The sequence below is a fragment of the Ictalurus furcatus genome, chromosome 2, assembly GCF_023375685.1.
Source record: "Ictalurus furcatus strain D&B chromosome 2, Billie_1.0, whole genome shotgun sequence".
NCBI classification, from domain to species: Eukaryota; Metazoa; Chordata; class Actinopteri; order Siluriformes; family Ictaluridae; genus Ictalurus; species Ictalurus furcatus.
This window is the reverse complement of record NC_071256.1, coordinates 17,511,958-17,539,673: the sequence shown is the minus strand read 5'-3', so window position 1 is coordinate 17,539,673 and position 27,716 is coordinate 17,511,958. Positions and strand designations below refer to the sequence as shown.

At 40.8% G+C, this 27,716-nt stretch overlaps 2 protein-coding genes across 3 annotated transcripts in view; both read left to right on the top strand.

Moving 5' to 3' along the window:
* nfkb1 (nuclear factor of kappa light polypeptide gene enhancer in B-cells 1) overlaps positions 1 to 11,759 on the top strand; it is a 36,890-nt gene extending 25,131 nt beyond the window's left edge. Inside the window, exons 9-24 of one of the 2 annotated variants that reach the window (XM_053651314.1) lie at positions 159 to 263; positions 1,835 to 1,926; positions 2,125 to 2,263; positions 3,161 to 3,316; positions 3,404 to 3,493; positions 3,752 to 3,919; positions 4,027 to 4,168; positions 4,318 to 4,432; positions 4,584 to 4,785; positions 4,891 to 5,060; positions 5,920 to 6,022; positions 6,158 to 6,291; positions 7,250 to 7,310; positions 7,592 to 7,758; positions 7,911 to 8,043; positions 9,457 to 11,759. In XM_053651314.1, the coding sequence (XP_053507289.1) occupies positions 159 to 263; positions 1,835 to 1,926; positions 2,125 to 2,263; positions 3,161 to 3,316; positions 3,404 to 3,493; positions 3,752 to 3,919; positions 4,027 to 4,168; positions 4,318 to 4,432; positions 4,584 to 4,785; positions 4,891 to 5,060; positions 5,920 to 6,022; positions 6,158 to 6,291; positions 7,250 to 7,310; positions 7,592 to 7,758; positions 7,911 to 8,043; positions 9,457 to 9,554 (2,075 nt within the window). In that variant the 3' untranslated portion in view covers positions 9,555 to 11,759. The remainder of the gene's footprint in view (positions 1 to 158; positions 264 to 1,834; positions 1,927 to 2,124; positions 2,264 to 3,160; positions 3,317 to 3,403; positions 3,494 to 3,751; positions 3,920 to 4,026; positions 4,169 to 4,317; positions 4,433 to 4,583; positions 4,786 to 4,890; positions 5,061 to 5,919; positions 6,023 to 6,157; positions 6,292 to 7,249; positions 7,311 to 7,591; positions 7,759 to 7,910; positions 8,044 to 9,456) is intronic. The other variant, XM_053651321.1, reaches the window with a different exon arrangement.
* A 1,825-nt stretch (positions 11,760 to 13,584) lies between these two features.
* The window catches only part of LOC128624025 (diacylglycerol kinase theta), a 32,365-nt gene continuing 18,233 nt past the window's right edge, over positions 13,585 to 27,716 (top strand). Inside the window, exons 1-2 of the mRNA XM_053651302.1 lie at positions 13,585 to 14,530; positions 24,495 to 24,574. Coding sequence (XP_053507277.1) covers positions 14,230 to 14,530; positions 24,495 to 24,574 — 381 coding nt within the window. The 5' untranslated portion in view covers positions 13,585 to 14,229. The remainder of the gene's footprint in view (positions 14,531 to 24,494; positions 24,575 to 27,716) is intronic.

Genomic DNA, 27,716 nt, shown 5'->3' with positions numbered 1-27,716 from the left:
GCTCTAAAATGAGGTCAAAGCAGTTGAGGATGAGAACAAGTTGGCACCACACTGACGTTATACCAGCAAATTATATTAGTGTCTGCATGAAAATCAAACCCAGAGAATTTTCATTTTCTCATGAACCATCCGCCTGTTGTCCTCCTCTTGTTTTGCAGAAGCCCCGAACGCCTCGAACCTGAAGATCGTGCGGATGGACCGCACTGCGGGGTGTGTGACGGGTGGAGAAGAAGTATACCTGCTCTGTGACAAAGTTCAGAAAGGTGAGGCAGCTCCGTCATTCCAGAGCAAGGCGCATCAAACGATTGAGGTTCTGATCATAGGTCAGGTTCTGTGATTGTATTCACCACATGGAGGAAGTCCATCTGATTTCCCTCAAGGGGAATTCCCCTCCTGACATGCAAATGAGATCAGAAGGAAAGTTATACACACACATACACACACATACATATACATACACATACACTTTCTAATTGTTTCTCATGGAATCCTGTGGGTTTTTTCTTCTTTCAGTTCCTATTCATCCTGCTTTCATTTGTTTGGTTTATTTTATTCCTTCCTAACACTTTTTATTTTACCAATCACACCTTTTTCACTTCCTCCCTCTTTCATAGTACTGAGAAAGAGTTTCACAAAAGACTCTCGCATTTTCTTTTTCTCTCCCGTTCTGTCCTGCTTTTGCCTTCTACCTGCATGAATGTCTCTCTCCTTCCCTCTGTCTGTCTGTGTCTCCCCCTCTTTCTCTGTCTATATGCCCCTTTCTCTCTCTCCATTGACTGTATGTCTCTTTCTATTTCTATATGCATTCTGTCTGTCTTCCTCTGTATTTCTTTCCCTCTGTCCCATATTGGATTTCTGTCTGTATTTCTCTTTGCTTTCTTCTCTCTCTCTCTCTCTCTCTCTCTCTCTCCCTCCCATTCTGGATTTCTGTCTGTATTTCTCTTTGCTTCCTTCTCTCTCTCTCTCTCTCTCTCTTTCTCTCTCTCTCTCTTTTGTATGAGTCTTTCTATTTCCCATTTGTCCGTATGTCTCTTTTCCTCTTTCCTTTTCCTTGTCTCTCTCTCTCTCTTCCCATTTTCTCTCTTTCCTTTTCTCTCTCCTCTCACTCTCTGTGCTTTCTGTCTGTCTGTCTTTCTTTTATGCTTTCTGCCTATGTCTCTCTTTCTCTCTTCTGTCTGTATGTCTCTTTTCCTCTTTCTATCACTTTCTCTCCATTTGTATTTTTTGTTCCTCCTCTCTCTTTCTCTACTTCTATCTATATGTCTCTGTCCCTCGCTGCCTCACTCTCTCGTTTGTCTGTATGTCTCTCTCTCTTACCATTTACCTTCCAGTCTCTCTAACTCGCTACGTCCTTTTTCCCCCTCTCTTCGACTCCCTACCATTTCTTTCTCGATGCATGTCTCCTTCTTTCTTTGTCTCCCTCTCTGCATTTCCCTCTTCCTCCCCACTCATCAAGGAAGTGCCAAACTATCTGCTGATGCTATTGAGCCTGAACGTCTGCCAGTGTAATACATCATCTTTCTCACATTGAGTTTGCTTTTGGTAGTATGAATTATTATTTTTTTGTTTTCTCAAACCAGCATTTTGTGTTTGATGTTTATGACTGCAAATAGTCAGAGCAAATTAATCCTACAAATAAGATGCATGAAATGACACGCTGTACCATCAGTCTGTCTGTTGTCCTGAACGTGTTTGTAGCCATGAAGGAAGTAAATTAGCAGGATATTCAAATTAGTGTGTGTGTAGTTAGCTGTATGAGGAAGTGATGTCTCCTTCCTCCTGATGAACTGACCCAGGTCTGATGCCATGTTGTTGTTGTTGTTGACGACGACAGATGATATCCAGGTGCGCTTTTACGAGGATGACGAGACGGGAATCGTCTGGGAGGCATTCGGGGATTTCTCTCCCACCGACGTGCACAGACAGGTGAGTCGCGTGGCGCTGGTGTGAAAAGTTCAGGCGTCCAATCCGACGTCAGAGTTGGCATTACATCACGGTGTCGGCTTCCCGTTTTAAACCAGGCGAGGTTTTAATTACTCGACTGCTGAGATCATTTTAATGACTAATTGGCCAGCAATGCATAATGTGCTCAGCATTCTGAATAATTAATCTCTTCTTTCTCAGTTTGCCATCGTGTTTAAGACGCCGAAGTACCGCGACCAGAACCTGCAGAAACCCATCTCCGTGTTCGTGCAGCTCAAGAGGAAGTCGGACAACGAGACGAGCGAGCCCAAACCGTTCACCTATCACCCACAGATCATAGGTACCTTTGCACAGCTTCACCTTTTACCCACTCGTACTCCTCTTTCACCCACAGATCACAGCTGCTGATAAGACAATAAGACTAGGTTCGTGTTTGTCCTGAACGTCTTTCTCTGATTCAGCAACTGTGGGGAAAAAAACGAATCCAGCACAATTAGGTGCTATTAATTGGCAACAATATAATTATACACTCTTTCACCTGCAGAAGCAAAAAACACAGCAGTACACACCCTGAAATCAACCTTTACCTGATCAGAGATGGAAAGAACACCTACGATCTGTCATTCCTTTATCAAATATCTAAAAACCACAGGTGGAAATTCGCCCTCTTGCACCTTCACATGATAAACTGCATTGATGCAGTGCACCAACGCAACTGACACCCAGTTTATTCATGAATTCATATTATTATTTTATTGCCATTAAGGGTAATCAATATATTAACTTGCTATGAGTTCTTAATCACAAGGCTTATGGTCTTATTAATTATATATTAGATATCAAATAATATCTAATCTAATCTTGTCCACTATTTGTATAAATCTTAGCTCCTCCATGCTACAAACACAGTACTAATTTTTACTATGATCTGCTCTCATTTTTTGTTCTGTTTTTTTTTCTCTTTATCTCGCTCTCGCTCTTTCTCTCTCTTTCTCATGCTCGCTTCTTCTCTCTTTCATTTTCCTTTTCTCACAATTTCTCTCACTTCCTCCTCGCCTAAGTTTTGCTATCTCTGTCTGTGATCTCTCTCGCTTCGTTTTTCCTCTCACACTTTATTCCTTCTTCACACTATTAATCTCTTATTATTATTCTCTATAAAATCCGCACGACTCCCTCACTTAACTTCTCCTAAAATGTTTTGTGTTGTTTTTAAAAATTTTTTTTATTCTTTATTCAGATAAGGAAGAAGTACAGAGGAAGAGACAAAAGACGCTGCCCAATTTCCCGGATTACAGTGGAGGGGGTGGAGTCGGGGGCATGTATAGAGGACCAGGAGGCGGGGCTACGTCAGGGGGCAGCCATGGCGGAGGTGGTGGAGGAGGAGGAGGTGGAGGTACGCGAGTGTAAAATCATTCAGCTTAACGTTGTATTAGTGATCAATTTTTTTAAATCTATATTTTAATGTACATCTTTTACATAGGTCATTATTACCAGGGTTATTATAACAACTTCAACTCTGGCTATGGCTTTCCACCAGCCATGGGTGGAGGAGGGAGCGGAATTAAGCACTGTGAGTCTATGCAAGAAACATTACAAACATAAAATGTAAAAAAAAAATAAAAAATTCTAATAAAATGTACTTTGGGAAGAAATTAGTGTGACTGCTTTGAATAAATCAACTATTAATATTGTTAATATTTGTGTACTGATGCATGATGCACACCTGTGAAACTAAGCCCCGCCCACTCTGCTGTGATTGGTTCACTTTTGGAAAAGTATTACAACATGTTTTACTGATTCGCACGATTCCCTCTGACATCCACAACAGCCAATAACGGTCCGGTGGAAGACACGGACGAAGAGAGCGACGGCGATGTGGATGACGATCCGGGCACAGGCGGAGTGTGTGTCCAGCCTATATTTCTAGCGTCGGAGGAGATGAGTGAAGAGAGCGAAGGTTTGGAGGAGTCTGATGTGTGTGAGACAGAAACCACAGGTGAGTCTAAAGGAAACCCTTTCACACAATTCTTTTGAGACTTGGGGTTTATTGTACTTAGTAAACAGGGATGAACTTTGTGTGTGTGTTTTTTTTTTCCTCTTCAGACTGTGTGTTTGAGCCACGGTTAGCCGAGCTAGCACAGAGACACACTGGGGCTTTGTTCGACTACGCCATAAGCGGTGACATTCGCAGGCTGCTGGTTCCACAGCGCCCTCTGATGACTGCTCAGGATGAGAACGGAGACACGTGTGTATCCCACATCACCCACACACAGGATACTGCAGTAAACTCTAATCCTTTGCAGCTCCTAGTTCAAAATTAGCGTGAATGTAGTGTTTGTGTGTGTGTGTGGTTTTTATATTTATTTGTGTGTGTGTCTGTGTATGTACGTTTAGGGGACTCCACTTGAGTGTGATCCATAGTCAGACAGATGCAGTGAAGAACCTAGCGGAGGTGATAGTGGCGATTCTCGGAGAGGATGTGATGAACATGAGGAACGACCTCTATCAGGTACTTTACACACACGCACACACACACTACAAACACACACACACACACTGCGCACACACACTTTATACACACACACACGCACACAGGTTTAACCTTCACTATTCCTCCAGCAGTAAAGATGTGATGCATGTGTGTGTTTCCGTTATCCCAGACTCCATTGCACCTGGCCGTATTGACCGAGCAGAAGGAAGCAGCCGAGGCGTTAATGGAGGCAGGAAGCGATATCACTCTGACCGATCGCCACGGCAACACGGTGCTCCACCTGGCCGCCCAGCAGAAGGACGGAGAGATGATCCGAATGCTGCTGAGACACCAAGAGGCGCTGGATTTAAGCAACACACACAACACAGCAGGTACACATGCGCGCGCGCACACACACACACACACACACACTACATCATTATAATTTCTACAGATATGTTAGTATTTGGATCAAATTGTGTTTTTCGCATGTGTAGGTCTGTGTCCTCTGCATATAGCCGTCTTGGCTAACAGTTTGAGCAGTGTGAGGGCTCTGCTGGAGGCTGGGGCTAATGTGGAGGTTCAGGAGCGGACATGCGGTCGCACGCCGCTTCACCTCGCTACCGAACACGACAACGTCTCACTCGCCGGATGCCTGCTGCTAGAGGTGTGTAAAACAGCACGTCCTTAAGGCTTTCCTTCTTCTTATAACACCAGAGTACAATGTTTCATCAATTAACAACATCCTGCACTTTTTTTTTACCCGCTTGTAGTTACACTGTAGACGCTTGTAGTTTTTTACCCGCTTGTATTACACTGGCAGACGTCCAGGCTCAATAGCATCAGCAGATAGTTTGGCACTACCTTGATGAGTGGGGAGGAAGAGGGAAAGAAACAAGTACTAAGGTTATAGCAGCCAAAAACTGCTTTCCCGTACCAGTCTATCTCCTGGTTTGTTTGTTTTTTCTCCTCACTTCAAATCATAAATTTACACACAGTCTCACCAATCTAACAGTATATCAATACCAAAGAGTCTAGCCCACCAGTGGCAAGAAAAAACCTCCCTGAGAACATTGGGAAGAAACCTTGAAGAGGAACTGAGTCATTTAAAAAAAAAAAAAAAAAAAAAAAAAAAAAAAGGGGGAACTTATTCAAGTCTGAGTGAAACTACACAGTGGATTACGGGGGAACAGCACATGGACATACTATTACACTGTAACTATATATATGCTACTGTTCAAGTGTCTAGAAATAACTAGCATGTAGCTCTAAAGAATATGAACTCTAGAGTCTGGATTTGATCGCCCCTTCCCAAGTATTCTGGATCGGTTTCTCGATATTCGTTTATACACTCTAGGGGCAAGCAAAGATAAGCAAAAACAATGACATTAATTGAATTTATCTATGGATAAAACTTAAAACAACAAGTAAATACTGAAGCATGACACGTCATGCAATATCTTTTAATGCATTTTAATTCAATCTTTTGTTTTTTTAATGGTGTCTGCTTGGTGTGTTTTTCGCAGGGTGACGCTGAAGTAGACAGTCTGACGTATAACGGCTCCACACCTCTTCACATCGCAGCAGGGCGGGGCTCTTTCAAACTGAGCGCACTGCTCATCGCCGCAGGTGTGTGTGTGTGTCTGTTTGTGTGTGTGCGCGTGCAAGTTGCTGTTTATCATGCATATTAATGTACGCAAAGATCTGAATTCAGATGTTTGTAGCTTGTGACTGCGTCATGCGAAGTTGTTTTATTTGCTCCAGGCGCAGATCCTCATAAAGAGAACTTCGAGCCGCTGTACTTCAGAGACGAGGAGTGCTGCAGGGAAGACAATGACGAGGTGGACGAGGGCTACATCCCAGGGACGACCCCACTTAACATGGCTGCTTCATCAGAGGTCAGTTGCATGACATTTTTTTTTCCCAGAGGGAAAAAAATGGAACTGGCTAAGTTTCCTGGAAACTTACTAAGATTAATTTTTACTACATCGACTAGATAGAAGGACAGATGGATGGATGTGTGAATATGAGTGGATGAGTGTAAGGAAAAAAGGTAAGGGGCAGGGCTAAGCAAGTATATTATGACAGGTGGAGCCAATGTCAAGGTCTAAAAATATCATAATCGTGAGCTGCTGAGTTGTCAGAGGTGATGCATGATGTCTGACTAAAAAAAAATTTTAATCTCTGGCCACACCCGGTGATCCACGATGAGAATACACCCTCAGACCACACTGACACATGGTGGAAATGCCACTTGTGAGTGTCTGTGTGTGTCTGTGTGTGTCTGTGTGTGTCTGTGTGTGTCTGTGTGTGTCTGTGTGTGTGTGTGTGAAGATGTGTTACTCACTTATGTTGTACACATTGCGTTCAGTACCACTACAGCCCTTCACTTCACTTTCCCCTCCATTGCTACATTTTTTTTTAGATTGAGATTAATTCAGGAGGAAATGTAATTTATCGTCCTCTACTGTCTGAAAGATGAATTGCAACTCGAACGACTCCGATCACTCAACCAGGTGTTGAGAAACTGTACCTACTTCCAGGGTTGTCTTTAAGGAAAAGCTACATGACTGAGCAGGTCTGGGGCCAATTTCAGGGCCTGAAAAAAATGTAACGAGATGACTGAAAGGAAAAAAAAAAGCATGGCATGGCTTTAATGTGAATTAAACATCTTCTAATAAGTCGAAGATTATTATAGGTTTAGGAATGATTAAACAGTTCCACACTACATCAAGAGTCTTGGAGGATGTTCCTACTGCGTCTTTGAGAACACACACACACCTACAGGTACATTTAGATGTATTTGCAGCCGATCAGGTGAGCGATAACATGGTGTTTGTGTTGTGTTTTATTCAGGTACGGGAAATCCTGAACGGTAAACCGTACCAGCCCAGCACGGTCGTCATCCCACCACAAGGTATTTAGCTTATCTCTGTTTCTTCATTCTGTATTCCAGTTGAAACCATATTGTGTATGGAGGGCAGCCATTTTGGATCACTGGAATAACTACTGTCAGAGCTGCTGTTATAAAAAATTCATCAACACCTTCTGACCAATCAGAATGGAGAATTCGACTCCGTTGGATGTGTGTTTGCGAAGCCCGGTGGTGAGCTAGATGTGAGGACTCTGTGTGTGTGTGTGTGTGTGTGTGTGTGTGTGTGTGTGTGTGTGTGTGTGTGTGTGTGTGTGTGTGTGTAGGAGACATGCAGAGTCTGGGTGCAGAGACTAAGCAGGCGCTGTGCAGATGTCTGGAGGAGTCCGCAGGCGGCTGGGAGAGTCTGGCACACACACTCAGACTGGGCATCCTCATCAATGCCTTCCGCCTCAGCCCACAGCCTGCCTGCACACTGCTGGACAGCTACGAGGTCCGTCACATCTCTCTCTCTCTCTCTCTCTCTCTCTCTCTCTCTCTCTCTCTCTCTCTCTCTCTCCATACACACACACACACACACACGCACAAACCATCCATTTCCATGTGCGTACTGTATATTCACTGTTCCTGCTGTGTGGTGTTCAGGTCTCAGGCGGGACGGTGCGCGAGCTCTTAGCAGGTCTGAAGAGTATCGGGAACAGCGGCGCCGTCAGCATAATGCAGGAGCGCATTGTGTTTGAGAAAACCGATAACACACAGAATGAAAATCTGACCACAGGTAGGATACTACTACACACTACACTACACTGCACTTCTTCTCCTTGACCTTCCAAGTTTAGTAGCCGTCATGCTGCGACACACCCTGAAGATGACTAGTTTCAGTGACGCATACATGCATGCATACACTCCCGAATAATGTCGCACACTTCCTGTTTTCAGCGGTTTCAGCCTTCACCTTGCCTGTAACCCATCACCGATAGGTGTGTGTCACATTCGGGGTTTCCCTAAACAAGGGACAGTGACAGCACACACTCGCACTGTATTTTCTCTCTGGTCATCGTGTGTGTGTGTGTGATGAAATTGTGTATTTGTAAACCATAGGAGATGGGGGTTCCCCTCCCGCTAAAGCAGAACTGAGAGCTCATTTTTGTACGAGAAATAAAGTGACACATAAATGATGCAGGTTCTGGTTTTGGTGGAGGGACAGAGCTCGAGAGGAAAACGGGGGAATTCTCTCACCTTGTTTTTCATCTTTTGTTTATAAGGAAAGTGAAAAATCTTTGACTCACTGTGTGAGGTGTGTTTGTACTTTTTTTAATTGAGTACCAAATTTTCCAGAACCTTGTTTTTGTCCGGCGACTCATACAGCGTACTTTGATTATTTTCTAAGGGGTTTTTTTTTTTACGTAGACATACCAGTCCACAAGTTACTGTTGCCCATAGTAAAATACTGTATTTACTGTTGTTACCACACTGAGGGTGATTATTTTACAATAACAGCATATTTTCCATGTTTTCATTTATTAAAGAATGACACATCGTGCTTATTTATTTATTTATTTATTTATTTATTTATTTATTACTGATTTACAGTTTATATAGTTCATATGAAATTTGTTGAAAGTAACGACACATTTTTTGCTTATTAAAAAAACAACACGCTGTATATTTTATATGTTTATAGTTGCATTTATGCTCATCCATGAAACAAGTTCCTGTTCTCACTTAATAGCAGCTTTAAAAAAAAAAAAAATCTCTTTTTTTTCTCTCTCGTTACTGAGAAACTAGAAATCGCAAAGCCCTCCGTCTTGAAGACTTCTTGATATGCCGACACTGGAGACTCCTTCCATAAACATTAAATAAACACCTCGTCAACACTAATGATTCTACGTGATTTTTAATCTGTTTATGTGGCGTGTCTGCTCTAAATATCTGATTAGAACAGATGCATTAACATAGCATCTTCTGACCTATCAGAATCGAGTGTTAAACAGTGCTGCAGTGTATTCAAGTATAACACCAACCCTAGTCATAATGTTTACTAATCTTTCTGGCTTTAGTTGTAAATGAAAGACTGGTTCATTTACTGTCTTAATCACCAGAAAGTGATTTCTATTATAAGATTAGTAATTGCTGCTGTTTTATTCTTTTATCCCCTTTCTCTTCCTTTTTCACTTTCTCTCTGCCCAAGTAGGCCGTTGTGTCTCTGTAGACCTGCAGGATCTAAAATTATCTGCGTCAGACGACGGCTATGTGTGCGACAGCGGCGTGGAGACGTCCTTCCAGTAGCCGAGCCTCAACATGACTGACTCGCTGACCTCTGACTGGAGCCCCCCAACTTGAACTTTGAGTTCACAACCGTCAAAGCCGCTCGGATCTGGGACTCCCCTTTGGTCTCTGCGATTAGCTGCTTTCGAGCCACACCCACACGCAGGACCATTGGCTAAGCAGCGCTTGGAGTGTTGTGATGGCGAGATACACTTGGTTGAAAAATTTCAGTCGTACAAGATTTTTATTTAAGTACTTTTTTTTTTTTTTTTTTTTGACTCCGTACAGTTTTGTTTTTGATTTTATTAAGACACAGACAAAGAGTTAAACAACGTCTTGTTTATTTTTTGACAGATATCAAGCCAGAAGAATTGTACAACCATATATGACTATGCTATGTATTTGTGTGAGGGTGGTATTATTAGCATCATCAGGAGTTTAAATATTCAGGGTTTATACTATATAATTAATGTTCCTTATTTTTTTTTTGTAAAGTGAATCCTGTCTCAGGAAACGCTGCACTCCATTTAACTCTGTCTGCTTCATGTAGTCAGTTTCATCCCAGAGCCTGGTGTCTTGCTCACACCTGAATATTGGCTTTTACTGTTTATTTTTTCTTCTTTTTTTTCCCCCGGAGCCTCTGGACCAATAGGCTTTTTAGTAAACTGAAGAAAAACAAAAGGAAGCTTTTAAGAACAATTTGACAGCACTGGCGTTTTGTTTAACATTATTTCTCTTACCATTTTGTCTAAGCTTTTCATCTACTGTTGCATTGCACAGGTGTTTATAGGTACTGTGTTGATTTTGTTGTTGTTATTGTCATGTTTGTGGTGCTACAGTCGGAAACGATGACGAGTACTGAATGAAATCGCATTTTTCGGCTTTTTCAAGATTGCTTTTATTTCATAAGCTGTCAGATGTCTAGATCCTAGCAAACCAAACTCTCAAATCAAAAAGGGAAAGATTTGCCAAAAATATACAGAATTACCTTCCAACGCAATCTGTACAAGATCAGCCAGGATATTTTTGTTATTTAAAGATTGCTTCTTTAGTTTTCCCAATGTAACTAACAAGTAAGGAAAGCTTATAGTATTCTATAAGTGTGTATTCATTCATCTTCAGTAAGCGTTTCATCCTGGTTAGAATTGCGTTGGATCCAGGGCATGTCCCGGGAATGCTGGGTGCAAGGCGGGAAATACACCCTGGGTTGAACACAGGTCTATCACAGGGTTCACACACACGGGTAATTTAGTGTAGCCAGTTCACCTGTTTCTGGGAGGTTTGAAGAAACCAAAGAACTCACATGGACACAAAGAGAACATATGAAGCCCCACACAGCGAGTAAGCTGAGCTGTGAGATGGCAATGTTACCCATCTCCACTTTATAGTATTATGCAAAGTTGATTCTACATTGTTGCGTAATCACTCTGAAGCTGGTTCGAAGTGGTAAAGTAATGGTTGCTGTAAAACGATTGCTAATTGCTGAATTTGTTATAATAGGAAAATTGTGTAACGTTTTATTCCTGCTTTTTCAGACCGTTGTCATCTGATGATGAGACTGTGGATCTCATCAGATGAGATGTAATCACATGCATGTGTGCTTTCCTCATGGAAAAAAAAAAATACAAAGTCAAATGGATTTGACTTACTTGACTGTTAATCCTCTGCTGAAATACTTGTATGATGATTGTATTAATAATAATTAGGCATGTTTCATGTGATAGATTCACAGCCAGTGTGTGATGATCTTTGCACTGTGAGGTTTTAAAGAAACCGAGTCTGTTTCAAACTAAAGAAATGTGTACAGAGACCCGCCCCCCATCCAGTGCTTGCAGTTCTGAGTAAACACTGTGAAGACATATCAGTATAAAGATATTATAGAAACAAAACAACTGCGCACAAAAATCTTTGCTACGCATTATCTTGCATACAAGCTCATAAACTGATCCAAAATAGTTTTCTTTGCTTCTCTGGATAACTGGATAGACATATGAAGCTCTGCCCTTTTTGTATCTTTTCAGTGACGTTCTCATTATTTAGAGCTTCTTTATATAATTTCTGTTGCCTTGAAATTCTCATACCAGCTCCACACCCCTAATGCTATATATATTGTTATATAGTGAGGAAAACCAAAGTTTGTTCTTGCTTAGCAGTGAAACTGTATTTATATCTGCCTTTAAAATGGGTTTTTATTGACGTACTTTTATAATAAAACTTTTAATTACACTCTGCCATTGTGTTTGTGCATGTTTTTGTGCAATTAAAGTGAGTTCATAAACCAAATTAAACGCCAGTTTCACCTCAGACTGCAAATGTTTACATGCTAATGCGGCTAATGGAGTCTGTCTGAGGTCAAATATTTTGTAAATGTCTGCCACAAACCACAACCAGTTCTTCATTGATGTAAGAGTGATTATGTATCTTAACGATGTTGAACGAGTATAAGAATGTGTATTCATTTATAAAGAAAGATTTTTGTGTGACCGACTGAGAATACTTGTTAGCTTTGTAGCTCCAATGCAGGATTAAAAAGCTGGCATTACTCATTAAACATGGCTGATTTGGCTACATTTTAGGCAAGTGAAACATTAGGGTTTTTATTATTATTATTATTATTATTATTATTATTATTATTATTATTATTATTAACATGTGAGTATGTTCAGCAGTGTTTGTTTCCCCCCTTCACTTTTCACGATAAACTAAATCATAAAGCAGAGCTGTTTGCTGGAGTGGAGCAGACAGGTCTAATACCCTCCTCTGCCCACAAGATGGCGGAAGAGCTACATGAAGCCAGCATACAGATGTGCTTTAAATAATTTATTCACTGTGATACAAAAAACAAACATTTCCAAATTCATCCTGTTTAGTATTGCAGTGAAGAAAAATCTATAATGTTTCCAACATTAAGACGTTTATAACAATCAATTAGCAAAACAAGAACAACCCATCCTATTTATAGAATTATATTTATCAAGTGCTTGTAGACATTAGAATAACTGACTGGTCACATCCAAAACCTCAATAACTCGGTTAATTTCAGTTTAGACTTAATGTGTTCTGTGGAAAGAAATAATACAATCAAAACTCTATGGGTGCAGGAAAAGAGTCAAAATATTATTGTACACATGTAAATTAATGAGCCTAATATTTGGATTATAATAGTATAGTTGGATTATAATCGAATAGTTGGATTATTTTATTTGGTGGTGGGGGTGGTCCATGACATGTATTAAATTATAGGAGGTCCCTGACTGTAAAAAGTCTAAGATCTCTGACAGACAAACTCCTTTAACAATCTTTGGGACCTTCCAAAAACAGGTGTATTAATATTGTGCACACATGTCTATTCCATTCACATGGAACGGGGGAGAATACTTATGCAAAAAAGTAATCATTTTGCAAACTATATATTTCCCCTTCCATACACAGGGTGGGGGGGGGGGGGGTGGATAATCCTCCGTATACACACCATTCACAATAATAAACAGATGAGATTTTGTTTTGTTTTGTTTTTAAAACTGAAGCAATTTGATTACATTGCACAGCCAACAGTATTGTTATTCTGTAGTTGGCTCTCAAGGAGTCGGTTCAAAGAGCCGACTCTTTCATGAACGACACACCACTAGTAAATATGATACCATACTATGGTTTCAGGATTATTCTGTTTAAAGATATATTTTTTTAAAAAAAAATACATATGAAATAGTGAATGTTGCAAGAGGACAACAATCTAAAAGCTAATATGAAAATAATAGATTGGAAAGGAATTAAAAAAAGAGAGAATCAATAAAAATAAATATTTTTGGTCATTTATAAGCAGGCAGTGTATGATATTTATGGACAGATATGGTATTTCAGGAAGATGGTGGAATATCGATGTTGGTAGATACATACACAACAAATATGTGAAAGTATTTCATTATTGGAAATATATATATATATATATATATATATATATATATATATATATATATATATATAGTGCAAATGGTATGCAGTGACATTGAAAACTATATGTAGTGTGTGTGTGTGTGTACTATATGTATATACAGATGTGTGTGTGTTTATGTGCATATGAGTATATTCGAGTGTGTGTGTGTGTGTGTGTGTGTATAGCAGTACGGAGGGAGGGCGGAAGTCGCGCTCGTGCACAAAATCTGCTCTGCGATTGCTGAAGTGTAAACAGGCGATGGACGGCAACTCAGTTGATTCCAGCCCGAGCTCCAGCCTGGTCGTAATGACATAAAGCTCGTCAAGAAAACCACTGGACACTACGCTATTTCTAGCACTGTTACTTTTCTGTGAGGTAAACAGCTTGTTGGACTCCTCGGCTGCGTTTCTCTTTCTCACTCCTCGGGAAGAAGAAAAAAAAGTGTCATTTTAGTTGCTTTTTCTGTCCTCCTTCATGAGCGGTTTGTTCTGGGGTTTCTCCTCAGTGTATACTCCGTGTGCTTTTCAGATACATTCATCTCTTCTACAGGAAGACTTTCTGTGTGATTACTGAGGACATTTCTCGTTCTGTCATGATGATTCGGCGCGGTTTAACCTAGCTAGCTGGCCTGGAATAGCTAGCTGTAGCTAACTGGGATTCTGACTCACTGAGTCACGGTCCAGCGGTTGACCGAACAACCGAAAATTCGAACCCGCGCGCGGTTCTGTTTTGTTTCTCGTTTTCGGCGACGCGCGCACTCAAATGGCAGAAAGCGTTGGAATAAAGCAGAGCAAGCCTGGAGAAAGCCCCAGCACTGGGAAGATAAAGCAGGCAGCAGCAGCAGAAAGCCCCGGAGCGAGCCCCGGCAACGGGAGGAAGAAGAACGGTGGAGAGAGCCCCGGCTCCGGAAGGATGAAGCCGCATCAGTCGCCCTCTACCCGGGCCGCTAAGTATCACGCGGGCGCCGCCGGTCACTCTTTCCGCAAAGTGACTCTGACCAAGCCGACTTTCTGCCATCACTGCAGCGACTTCATCTGGGGGCTCGTGGGCTACGTTTGTGAAGGTACGACCAGCTTTGGTTTTCTCCTCAGTTTGTGCACACCGAGATTTAACATCTGGATCAGACAAACACAAGTTCATGTGCAGTAAAAGTGCCAGGATGTTCTCCCTTCTGCAAATCAGAAATTATATATCTATATATATAGGCCTGTATATTTTTTCCCATGCAAGGAGACGCATAACTGTGCAGTGCATGAAGATGGAGCACATACTAGTATTTGTGCACGTGGGCTTGTGTGTTGACATGGCCTGATGTGTATGCACATGGAACATAGAAATGCGTGCAAATACATGCTCACATGCAAATAGGCTAGAAGGTGCTTCGGGTTTATGCACTGTACGATAGGGGAGACGCTAAACCGTACAGTGAAGAGAGAAAGATTAAACCGTACAGTGAAGAGAGAGAGACTAAACCGCATAGTGAAGAGAGAGAGAGACTAAACCGTACAGTGAAGAGAGAGAGAGAGACTAAACTGTACAGTGACTAGAGAGAGAGAGAGAGAGAGACTAAACCATACAGTGAAGAGAGAGAGAGAGAGAGAGAGACTAAACCATACAGTGAAGAGAGAGAGAGAGAGAGACTAAACCATACAGTGAAGAGAGAGAGAGAAAGAGAGAGAGAGAGAGACTAAACCGTACAGTGGAGAGAGAGAGAGAGAGAGAGAGAGAGAGAGAGAGAGAGAGACTAAACCGTACAGTGAAGAGAGAGAGAGAGAGAGAGACTAAACCATACAGTGAAGAGAGAGAGAGAGAGAGAGAGACTAAACCATACAGTGAAGAGAGAGAGAGAGAGAGAGACTAAACCATACAGTGAAGAGAGAGAGAGACACTAAACCATACAGTGAAGAGAGAGAGAGACTAAACCGTACAGTGAAGAGAGAGAGAGAGAGAGAGAGAAAGACTAAACCATACAGTGAAGAGAGAGAGAGAGAGACTAAACCATACAGTGAAGAGAGAGAGAGAGAGACTAAACCGTACAGTGAAGAGAGAGAGACTAAACCATACAGTGAAGAGAGAGACTAAACCATACAGTGAAGAGAGAGAGAGAGAGACTAAACCATACAGTGAAGAGAGAGAGAGAGACTAAACCGTACAGTGAAGAGAGAGAGAGAGAGAGAAAGACTAAACCATACAGTGAAGAGAGAGAGAGAGACTAAACCGTACAGTGAAGAGAGAGAGAGAGACTAAACCGTACAGTGAAGAGAGAGAGAGAGACTAAACCGTACAGTGAAGAGAGAGAGAGAGAGAGAGACTAAACCGTACAGTGAAGAGAGAGAGCGAGAGAGAGACTAAACCATACAGTGAAGAGAGAGCGACTAAACCATACAGTGAAGAGAGAGAGAGAGAGAGACTAAACCGTACAGTGAAGAGAGAGAGAGAGAGAAAGACTAAACCATACAGTGAAGAGAGAGAGACTAAACCGTACAGTGAAAAGAGAGAGAGAGAGAGAGAGAGACTAAACCATACAGTGAAGAGAGAGAGAGACTAAACCATACAGTGAAGAGAGAGAGAGAGAGACTAAACCATACAGTGAAGAGAGAGAGAGAGAGACTAAACCGTACAGTGAAGAGCGAGAGACTAAACCGTACAGTGAAAAGAGAGAGAGAGAGAGAGAGAGAGAGAGAGACTAAACCGTACAGTGAAGAGAGAGAGAGAGAGAGAGACTTAACTGTATATAGAGTGCTCTATTTTTCTATCTCTCAGATTCTTTGTCTCAATCTGTATTTGTATATCTAACTTGCACGATTCTTCTTTGGTCCACATCCATCTCTTCCTCCTCCGTGGTGTATAGAACATGTATCGAATAGCTGCCTCTGGGAAAGGAGCAAGATTGATGGCGCTCGATTTCAGGAATCCTTAATTGGCCGAAGATGTCTGGCTTCCCATCTTGAAGTGTATATTTAATTGATGGAGAGAGACAGAAAGAGAGCGAGAGAGAGAGAGTGAGTAAGAAAGAGCGAGAGAGAGAGAGAGATTGAGTGTGGAGGGTCAGCAGTAACTAATCTCTTGGTCTTGGGCAATTGCACTAAGAGGACTGCGGCTAAAATCAGATAGCAGATTGATCGTATTTGTGTGCAGGTCCGTGCGATGGCACCAGCTTGTGCTCATTTGGTCAAGTCCCGTTCCATATGTCTGAGTTTTCTGGGAAATTCAACACAATCAGATAGAAGTCATAACCCAGATTTGAACGCATGTTTAAATACAGAGGTGGAAAATAGCTTTTAGCGGAAACGCTGTGAAGTTCGTTGGAGCAGCCAGGAGCTTTTAAAGCATAGAGAGCACTCGGCTGTGTAAGAGGTTAATGCGTTCCAGGAAAACGGCAAAGGATCCTGCTTAGCTTGTTTGCTTGGAGAATTTTCCACAGTGTCAAAGCAGCTTTAGGTTTTATGAGTCCATCAAAACCATGCAGAAATCCGTCTCTGATTTACAACTTGTGTAACGGTAGCAGTAATCCCAGGGCTGCTAGAGGTGGGCTCTTACATGTGAGGGTCAGGGTTTTTTTTTTTTTTTTTTGTCGATATACCAAAAAAAAAATCATATCACGATTCTCGAAGGGGTTTCTCCGATGCGTAATATTTATCATGAGAACATTTTCCGTTAATACAATCCTGTTGCGTTTTTAAAAAAAAACTGGTTCGCTGATACTTTATTTAATATTTGCACTGTACGGTTTATTTATTTACTTTTGTTGAAAATACACACTGAAAATGAGGAAAAAATAACGAATTGTGAAAATTTTAACGTCATATCAGCTGCTTCCAGTCAGTTTGGAGCTGTTATCATTTTTGTTTTTCTTTAATATCCACAAAAAGCATATACTGTGACGTAATGTATCATGATATGGGGATGTTATGGATATTATATCATATCATATCACCCAGCTCTAGCTCCTCATCCTGCTCTCATTCTGTCGTTTTGTGGACGTGGCTTTGGAGAGAACGTCAGTATTTGTTTGGTGTTTGAGTTTCAAAACAGCTGAGTTCCACCAAAATACCAGACCTCACCTTTAGTAGAAGAAGAATAAGCCTTTATATGTCACATATTTAGACACATTACAGCACAGTGAAATTCTTTTCTTCGCATATCCTAACAAGCTGGGGTCAGAGCGCAGGGTCAGACATGATACAGGACCCCTGGAGCAGAGAGAGGGTTAAGGGCCTTCAATCAAGGGCCCAACAGTGGTAACTTGGCAGTGCTGGGGCTCGAACCCCCAACGTTCTGATCACTAACCCAGAGCCTTAACCGTTGAACCTCCACTGCCTTTTACTCCCGAGTTATTCACCTATCAGGATTCAGCCTCACTTGATAATATGTGCATGGTTTTCACGAGTAGAGTAGAACTGTAGAAAATATTTTACAGTACTTCAGCATGAGCGGTCTTATCGCTTGCTCCCGGCAACACCCTGAATACTTTAGACAATTGTCTTTTATTACTTGAGCCGTCGCATATTTGAAAGTGCGTTACAAGTTCCACTTTCTGTTTGATGCAGAACGATCGTCTCCACTCGGCTTGTTCGTTATGAACTAGTAGTACATGCTGAGCGGGTTGTGATGACTCGGCTTGATTTCCTTATATATTTTCCCCCCTATCACCTGTGATTATCACGATGCCCCGGTCCTACTCTCGGAACGCTAATCTGATGAGATTTCTTACGTCACGACACAAAGTAAAAGCGAGTCGTTCTGTCTCCCGAGTGCTTATGAGTGTTGCTCAGCACCTTACTCCCGTTAGCGTTCTACAAGATGGGGCAAGACCAAAAATGCACTTATGGATGATCGTCTCCGAGGGCCACAGAGTCAGTGCGTAACTAACGGGAATAATTCCACAGAGGTGCTGAAGGATCACCGGGAAGCAGTTACTGGGGCTGGCGGAGTGGGGCGGGGGGCTCTGGGTCGTGATTGACGGAAGCAGTGTTGCCAGGCAGAGCCATTTCACAAGTCGTGATCGACTCTTCAAGGTTGACATGGCAACAAATGGAAATGGAAGGGGATGGAAGAGGGGGGCTGCTGTAGACTGGAACCATGTGGAACGTCTGAGGGTATGAGGAAACGTAAACACACACACACACACACACACACAAACACAAACGTGAGGCTTGTTATGGAATATGACGCAGCTAACTTACAGTTCAGCTCGGTTCTTTTATTGGAAATATGGCCTGCAGACACCCATTTGAGACACGTGCAAGAAAACAAAACAGTCATAACAATAGAGACTATTGTCAAATACAATAGGTGGTGCGTGTACAAGCAATATAATGAACAAAATAAATAAATAAACATGCAAAGGTTAACACCCATGTGTTGAAGTACATTCTTGGATCTTGTTGCAGCCCAGAGAAGATGTTTATCACAGAGCACAAAAGGCATGCGTGTGTATCTATGGAAAGCACTGTACCTTGTACCTTTAAAGAGCTAGCTTTTCGTTGTTTGTTTTTCATTGCCTGAAGGTCGTTTGTTTTAAAATCGGTGTCTTGTGTTGTGTATTTTAGGTGAAGATATCTCGCTACTCACCTGCATGCTTGTCTCTGACTGCTAATTTATTTATTTTTTTGCCTTAGATCCAATCCAAAAAATCCCAACAACTACAAACCGTTTCTGTCCATCTCAACAGTATCTCTGATTCGGAACCCGGAAGTGAGTGGTACGGATCCGCTTCTTCTTCTCCTTCATTCAGCGGTTTAGCTTTTTATTTCTTGCCTCATAGTGGACGCGTTCAGGTTACATTACGTGCAAGTATGATGGCAGATTATCGTGGGGGCACGGGGGGCTTAGTAATTAGCACGTTTGCCTCGCAGCTAAAGGGTTGGTGGTTAGAATTGCAACGCCGCCCCGTGTGCGCGGAGCTTGCATGCGCTTCCCGTGCTTCGGAGGTTTTCTCAGGGTACTACAGGTTCCTCCCCCAGTCCAAAGACATGCACTGTAGGCCGATTGGTATATCCAAATTCATAGTGTGTGAATGGGAGTGTGCATGTGTGTGTGATTGTGCCCTGCAAGGGGTTGGCACCCCATCCAGGGTGTTCCCCGCCTTGTTCCCTGGGATAGGCTCAAGGCTCCGCCGTGACCCTGTGTCAGATAAGCGCTATAGAAAATGGATGGATGGAATGTAATAATGCACACCAGGGTGGTGTGATGCGGCACAACATGAAGTGGAGTGCTGTTACCATGCCGACGTGGATTATTTTCAGCATACAGCAGCACGGTCTGTCAGTAGTTCCTCTCATCCTCTTCAGTTATAGCCACGATAGACATTTGTTTCCTCCTTCCCTCTCTTGCTCGCTCTCTCTCTCTCTCTCTCTCTCTCTCTCTCTCTCTCTCTCTCAAAAACGTAGCTTATCCCTTTACCAAAAAAACGGAAAATGCATCTCCTCTCTATCAGGATCACTTTTACCTGTGCTGGGAAAGCACCACGACTGTTTCAAAACGAGGACACCCGACACTCCTTTCATCAATTGTTATATGTTTTTCTTTGTTAAACATGTTCTTTAATCTGTTTTTTAAAAAATTATTATTACTTGGAGTAGGGCTGGACGATATGATCTAAAATCATAATCTCAATTAATTTGATCTTTTTATCTCGACCATTTAACCTTGATTACGATTAATGAACGATTATTTTGTTTTTGTTTTCTTTTGTTTTTTTTGCTTTGTGGTTTGTTTGTTTTTTTGCCCTCTTAGTTTACTGACAAGGTTTGAACTGTGAATATGATCAAATATTAAAGGTGGGATATTTGCTTTCTAATGAAAGCATGCATTTCTTATGTTTGTGATTTTTAAATAATTGAAGGAAACAAACTATTAAACTACTATAAACTATATAACACAAACTATTAAACTATATAAACTATATAACACAAACTATTAAACTACTATAAACTATATAACACAAACTATTCAACTATATAAACTATATAACACAAACTATTAAACTACTATAAACTATACAACACAAACTATTAAACTATTTACCAAACACAAACTATTAAATTATATAAACTATATAACGCAAACTATTAAACTACTATAAACTATATAACACAAACTATTCAACTATATAAACTATATAACGCAAACTATTAAACTACTATAAACTATATAACACAAACTATTAAACTACTATAAACTATATAACACAAACTATTAAACTACTATAAACTATGTAACACAAACTATTAAACTACTATAAACTATATAACACAAACTATTAAACTATTTACCAAACACAAACTATTAAATTATATAAACTATATAACACAAACTATTAAACTACTATAAACTATATAACACAAACTATTAAACTATATAAACTATATAACGCAAACTATTAAACTATATAAACTATATAACACAAACTATTAAACTACTATAAACTATATAACACAAACTATTAAACTATTTACCAAACACAAACTATTAAATTATATAAACTATATAACACAAACTATTAAACTACTATAAACTATATAACACAAACTATTAAACTATATAAACTATATAATGCAAACTATTAAACTATATAAACTATATAACACAAACTATTAAACTACTATAAACTATATAACACAAACTATTAAACTATATAAACTATATAACGCAAACTATTAAACTATATAAACTATATAACACAAACTATTAAACTACTATAAACTATATAACACAAACTACTGATCTATATAAACTATATAACTCAAACTATTGAACTATATAAACTATCGTTCTACTTGACCAGAGATCAGAAGTGCAGACTTCAGTTCAACAGCTACCTTTATATGACATGTTTTGTACATGTTGGTCAGCGCAATTTGGAAAAATATGGTCACAGTGGCATAGTGTATGTTCTGTCGAGTTTTACTGAGGTGTTTAAACCTGCTGTAGCTATGGGAGCCATATCTTTCGTGATGTAGTAACAAATGGTGTCAGTTATTTCTATCCATCTTCTTGAATCCTTTTCATATTGTGTAGCATTTTTTTAAATGCTTGTGTTATCGAAACCTGCTTTGTGCAGGCACTTGTTGCTGGGCGCTTGTCAGCCTCTCTTTTTTTGAGTCATGCACTGTTCATATCCGGTAACGTGATTGTGCTCCGAGTGTTGAAACAGATTGGTGGTATTACCTTGGTTGCTGAAACGGTTTATAGATTATCGATTATTATTGATTAGTTGTTGCAGCCCTACTGACAAGTCGACCATCTCTATCTTGAGTCGAGATGTTTGTTAGAGTCCTACAGGATAAACATTTGGCTGAAGATTATTAGAAATCATATTATTATTCATTCAGCTTTCAAGAATTCCTAAAAACAGTTTATCCTCAGGAAAACTGTTATGAAACCATTTTGCGGTTAGGAATAAACCACGTGAGGTCGTGCTGTTTTAGGAAAACAATCAGCAGTTGTGAAGCAGCACATCCTGAAATCCTTTATTCCTCTTACAAATGGCGCATCGTGCTTTTTATCCATTTATTACACTTAATGTTGTGGAACCTATAAATATGTAAACATAGAACCTTTAGAGTTTACAGATTTTCTGCCAAATACATAGCCATTTGTAAATGAACTAGCTGTGTTCTCAGAGTGCATTGTGGGTAATACACACACTTTGTCTGCAACTGAGTAAAAAAGAGACAAAAAGTGTTGCTTAGAAGTCGTTTTTTTTTTCCTCTCAACGACTGGATGCTAGATGGAAGCATCCTAATGAGCCCAATGAGGTGCTCTTGATATATTTAGGGTTAACAAAACCTGGACATGATGTGTGTGTGTGTAAAACAGTTCTCATGGACATTCTGTTACTGAGAACTGCTCAAGCCAGCGAGCCCACTTCCTGTCTCTGAAGAGGATACAAAACTTGAGACTGCGTCAGTGGACTAGCTACAGTGGGTGTGTTTGTGTATGTGTGCGTGTGTATGTGTGTGTGTGTGTGTGTGTGTGTGTGAGAGAGAGAGAGAGAGAGAGAGAGAGAGTGTGTGTGTGTGTGTGTGTGTGTGTGTACATTCTGTGGTCTGTATAGGCAGTTACGCTGTCATCCTGAATCATGAACACATGCCAATAGTGGAACAGATTCTGATTCACGTTTCTACAGAAAACATGACATCACAGATACATGTAGTATGTGAAGTGAAGGGTACAGTCTCAATTACAAAAATAAAAAACATCGGAGAGCATAAACAAACCCACGATACGTAACCGCACGACACAATAAACATGCAGGGCAGGAAGTCAAATAAGACGTGTGGAAAGATTCACCAATTCGAGCATGGGCCTAAGTGTTTATAACACACAGACACACACACACACACACACACACACACACACGTTCAATTTTCCACCTGTTCAGTGTTTGTCTGTCTCACCCAGAATCTGTTCTAAAAATCAACCTCAAACCACGTCAGTAATGTCACTCAGACTCGCCGATATGGTTTAGGACGCCGTGTGCCGTACTGTCAAGAACAAGAACAAAACTTCACTGGAGCATGAGTGCTGGAGTGTTATGGAGGCAGCCATCTTGGATCCTAATGCACAATTCTGTTTTCACCTTCTTCAACATTGGAAGGTTGAGTTGTACCGTAAACCTTACAGTGATGAAAGGATAATATAGTTAATATACAATATCAATGTTTTTTTCTTCTTCATAAAATCGTTTCTTTAAAGGTGCGATAGAAAACTTGTTTCGGAACTTCTGGTCCAGAGCTCTTGCTTGTGTTTGGATTGACATTCGTCTTGACGGAGCGCTGCTTTATGAACATGGGCGGGAAAGAAGGTGGAGCTCTCATTCATACATCGAACCCAACTACATTACTGCCAGAGACCAAATCGTGAATAAAAATCCTACTTAATGCACCGCTTGAATAAAATGACAGCTTGTTGATGTCGGTTAAAGCTGCTGTATATAACACTGGACGTGTATTTATTCATGGAAAATTGATTTTGGTGAAATAGTCTTCCATTACTGCCTAGCAAAATAACATTTGTGGCTCTAGAGCAAATTTATAAAGCACAGACGGCAGACCGCAAACATGTTTTGGTTGAAAATGGTGTCTTTATTTATTTATTTATTTATTTATTTATTTATTTTGATAGACTACTGATTTACAGGTGCAGTAGGCAATATTTTTCATTTCATACTTGTACAAATGTGGAAAATGATGTTTGGAAACCTTCCTTCTGGCCTGGAAAGTTTGTTTGTATTTGGATTGGCCACTTGTCAGTGATATTATAGACACGCCCCCAACACCCCTTCATGTTCTCATAAATCATTATGAGGAGAGGTTACATGTTTTTATAGTTGTATAGAACCTGGCTTTTGAGGAGTTGAATGTCTGAGTGTGCTTGAAAGTGATGTCAGAGACTTGGAGACTGTTCTCTCCAAGCCAAACACCCCACCCTTCATACCAAAATCGTGCCTAATGCACTTATTTCCTTACATTTGTGAAAAATACTTCTGACTGGCTGGTTATGATTACGCTTCGCAGTTTCCCGGTAGCATGATGCGCTTCAGCTTTTGTCTTCAAAAAAAAAGAAAAGCTGATGAAAGAATCACGCTTCAGAGTGGTAGGAGTAATTCCGCATCACGCCGGCTCGTCATGTCGCAGCAACCTGCCATGGTTTATTAAATTAAACATGAGATCTTTTATGTTTGTAGACTGATAAAGATGTTGGAGTTAAAGCATTAATCGTGCTAGCGCTGAGAGACATGTAAAGGCTACAGAAGTATATTCAGAAACATGCATCATGACCTACATAAAGCTGAGAAGAAACATGAAACATACCATTCTTTTTTTTTTTCTTTAAATACATTTCAGACCTACACAAGAACAACAACAACAGAGTGTACTTCCTGTATTTCATACAACAGCCCTTGTTTTCACACTAGAGTGTGACTCGTGCTGTGTGTGTGTGTGTGTCTCCTGCTGATGGTTAACACAGTGCCAATGTGTATATGTAGATGTGAAAACTAACACTCTCTCTCTCTACAGTGTGCAACTTCATGTCTCATGAGAAGTGTTTGAAGCATGTGCGGACCCTGTGCTCCTGCATGGCACCCACACTGGTGCGGGTGAGTGAGAACCTGCCAGCTATTCCCCACACACACACACACACACACACACACACACACACACACACACTCACAGGTGACAGGTGACTCAAATGAGGCTTCATTTATCCTTGGAAATGAAACTTGTTTTAACAGTGAGGATGCAGTGAGAGCGTACTCTCATTGTGTTGTTTCATGAATAAGGTGTTACAGGGAATTCTGGGTAATCGTTACCGAAGAATCTAGGCGTTCCCATGGTTCTCAGATTGGAGACTCCTTCCGTAAATGTTAAATCAACAGCAGTCATACAGAAAAGTTTATTAAAATCACACACAGACACACACACACGCACACACACACACACCATGGTCTGGGAGGTGTGTGTGTGTTAAAAGCGTGTATACCACAGGTAGTTCAGTTTAATCACTGTTCTGAATTAATGCACTGCCTATAACCTATTGTAACCATGGTAACATACAGTAGTTAAACTCGCAGCTTCATTATTAGTAGAGATATGGCACAGACGCAGGTAATTCACACACACTCGCTCTCGCTCACTAATAACTATTTACTATAATTCATTCAAATAAATATAATCTTATCGTACTACTTTATCTCTGTGTATGATTTAGAGCGGGCAGGATTCTAGAGCTAACGACCCGTATATATGAAATAATTGAATGGAAATTAACCATTATTATCTTTTCATTCAAATTTTGCGCTGCAAACATCAACAACAGATTGAACTTGTCAGTGCTGGCAAGTGACCACGGTATAAGTGGAATAATCCATGGCTAGGTGTGCGTTACACCAGTTTAATGCACGCCGCTTCGTGTCAGGTGGTTCTTTTCCTCCACTTCGTGCATTAAAATTGTGTGTATATATACACACACACACACACACACACACCACTGTATTTGCTGTTTATCCGATTCAGTAATTAATAAAGCTGCATCTCTGGGTTCAGAAAAAACAAAACATGAAAACAAGGAGGCGTTAAACTGGCAAGCTGGCCTCGGTTCTCTCGCCCACACACGCAGCCCTTTAATGATTACCCAGTCGTCCTTAGAGCTTTGGGGTTCTATTTATCTCGTTCTCTCTCACCTAATTATAGCATAAACCTGCAGAGCGATGCAGCCACCATGCTGAGACTGTGGCCTCTTACACTTATGGTCATAAGGATTCGTAATGTTCAGCTACTCATTGAAATCCTGGTTAACCACACACACATACACACTGTTTTCATCATGAAGTTTGTAATTGTACTGTTCTGTTGTTGTTGTGTTTATACAAACAATAACAACGAACCCACCATTAAAGCAATTGCCGCTCCTGAACCGCCGCTAATTCGAAAGCGAAAGGGAAACGCGGGCATTCATAAGCGATTTAAAACGAGGTGGGGAAGACTGGCATGAAATTGGCTTGACATCGGATATTTGCAAATTAAGGGGTCGTCTCTAAAGTTACATAGGACTTTGGCATACACGTTTCTAACTTCAATAATTTGAAGGGAATGACTTACAGTCATCAAACCAACTGTATAGTGTTCATGAAGGTGTCAACTATGATGCACACCTTTTTAGATTTTTGTTATTTAATAAAATAAACTATCAAATCATATGTAAATATCGGCATGAATTTCACTACCGAATGGGTTCATACACAAAATATACCATAAATTAAAGCTCAATAGCATTTGAAGGGAATGACGAAACCAACTGTAAAGTGTTCCTGTAGATGTTGGGTGTAATGCACAGCTTTTTGATTTTTAATATTTAATAAAATAAACTATCAAATCATATGTAAAATGTATGTTTTATATACACAAAACATACCATAATTTAAAGCTCAGTAGCATTTGAAGAGAATGACTTACAGTCACAAAACCTCTTGGAAGGTTGGAAATTCTCCCGAGTGCTGTCACTGCCTTCCGGCATGTTCTTTAACTGAACTAAATGATTTTTATTACTATAAAAAAGCAAAATGACATTGGGGGCAGTGCCGCGGTGGGCAAGTGATGTAATCAGTGTGCGCCCGAACACCGTGTAACACCGGGAACACAGACTATCGCAGCAAGCCTAGTAACAATCATCCATCACATCCATCACTGAATAGTCAAATATAAACCCTGTTTAAAAGATTTCAGTGTGTGTATCAGTAATTTTTAACAATACCGTGATAATACTGATAACCGTGATAGTTTTGGTCACGATAATCGCACTATGAAATTTTTGTACCGTTACATCTCTACTGCATCTGGGAACGCACTGTTGGATTTAAACCGTTCTACTTTTGCTTAAATGATCATTTTCTACATCTCTTTACACACACTCTTCATGTCTCTACAGCCTTCGATGCTTGAAGCTCCTAACGAGATTGGTGCACTCGGGCTAATCTTTTACTACGACTAAGTTTAAGCATTCCTGCTTAAATGCTTAAATGCTAATGCTTGGAGAAGTCCCTTTTAGTTGCATTGTAATAAAAATAGAAACGTTGTGCAACCTCATGCCTCAACCACAATGCCAGTTATAGGTTCTGCTTCTCCGGTTGCTGTTTTGGAAGCTGTTCTGCTTTGAATGAACCAGGTCCTGAGCAGGAAACAAGGTCACTTCCTGTAGCCTACTGTAGGAAGTCCCGCAGGAGCCAGACAGGAAGTGGTCCCTCTCTGGTCAGGACGAGCTCAAGGACGCTTGAGGACGTGCATTCTTGTAGCCTGTGTGCTCGCTGTTACCATTGCACTAAGCACTGTATTGGTAAGGAAGAAGAACAGTGTCGTTTGCATTTGTGGCGCGCCTTGGTACACTCCTTCCTGTTCTTACACCAAGCGCTCAGAGCAGGGCCTCCGACAGGTAGGATGGCCTCAGTCTCTTTATCTCTGTCGCCTCTGTTACATCAATAACTCCAGTCTTTCTTGCTCACTTGCAGGAGTGTTAATTACCGGGAGTCTTTCCTGAGCTGTCAGTGTGTGTCACAAATCATTTTGTCTCGTAACACCCAGGCAGCGCGCCCGTAAACAAGTTTGCATCTTGTGACCTGCTTTGCTTCTCACATGGCACTTAATAGAACGCTCACAGCTGAAGGTCGTAGAAGCTTGAAAGCTGTTTGTCATGGCACGGTCGCTGTGTGCTGAATCTTAATAAGACCTTGGTCCAGCACCATAACT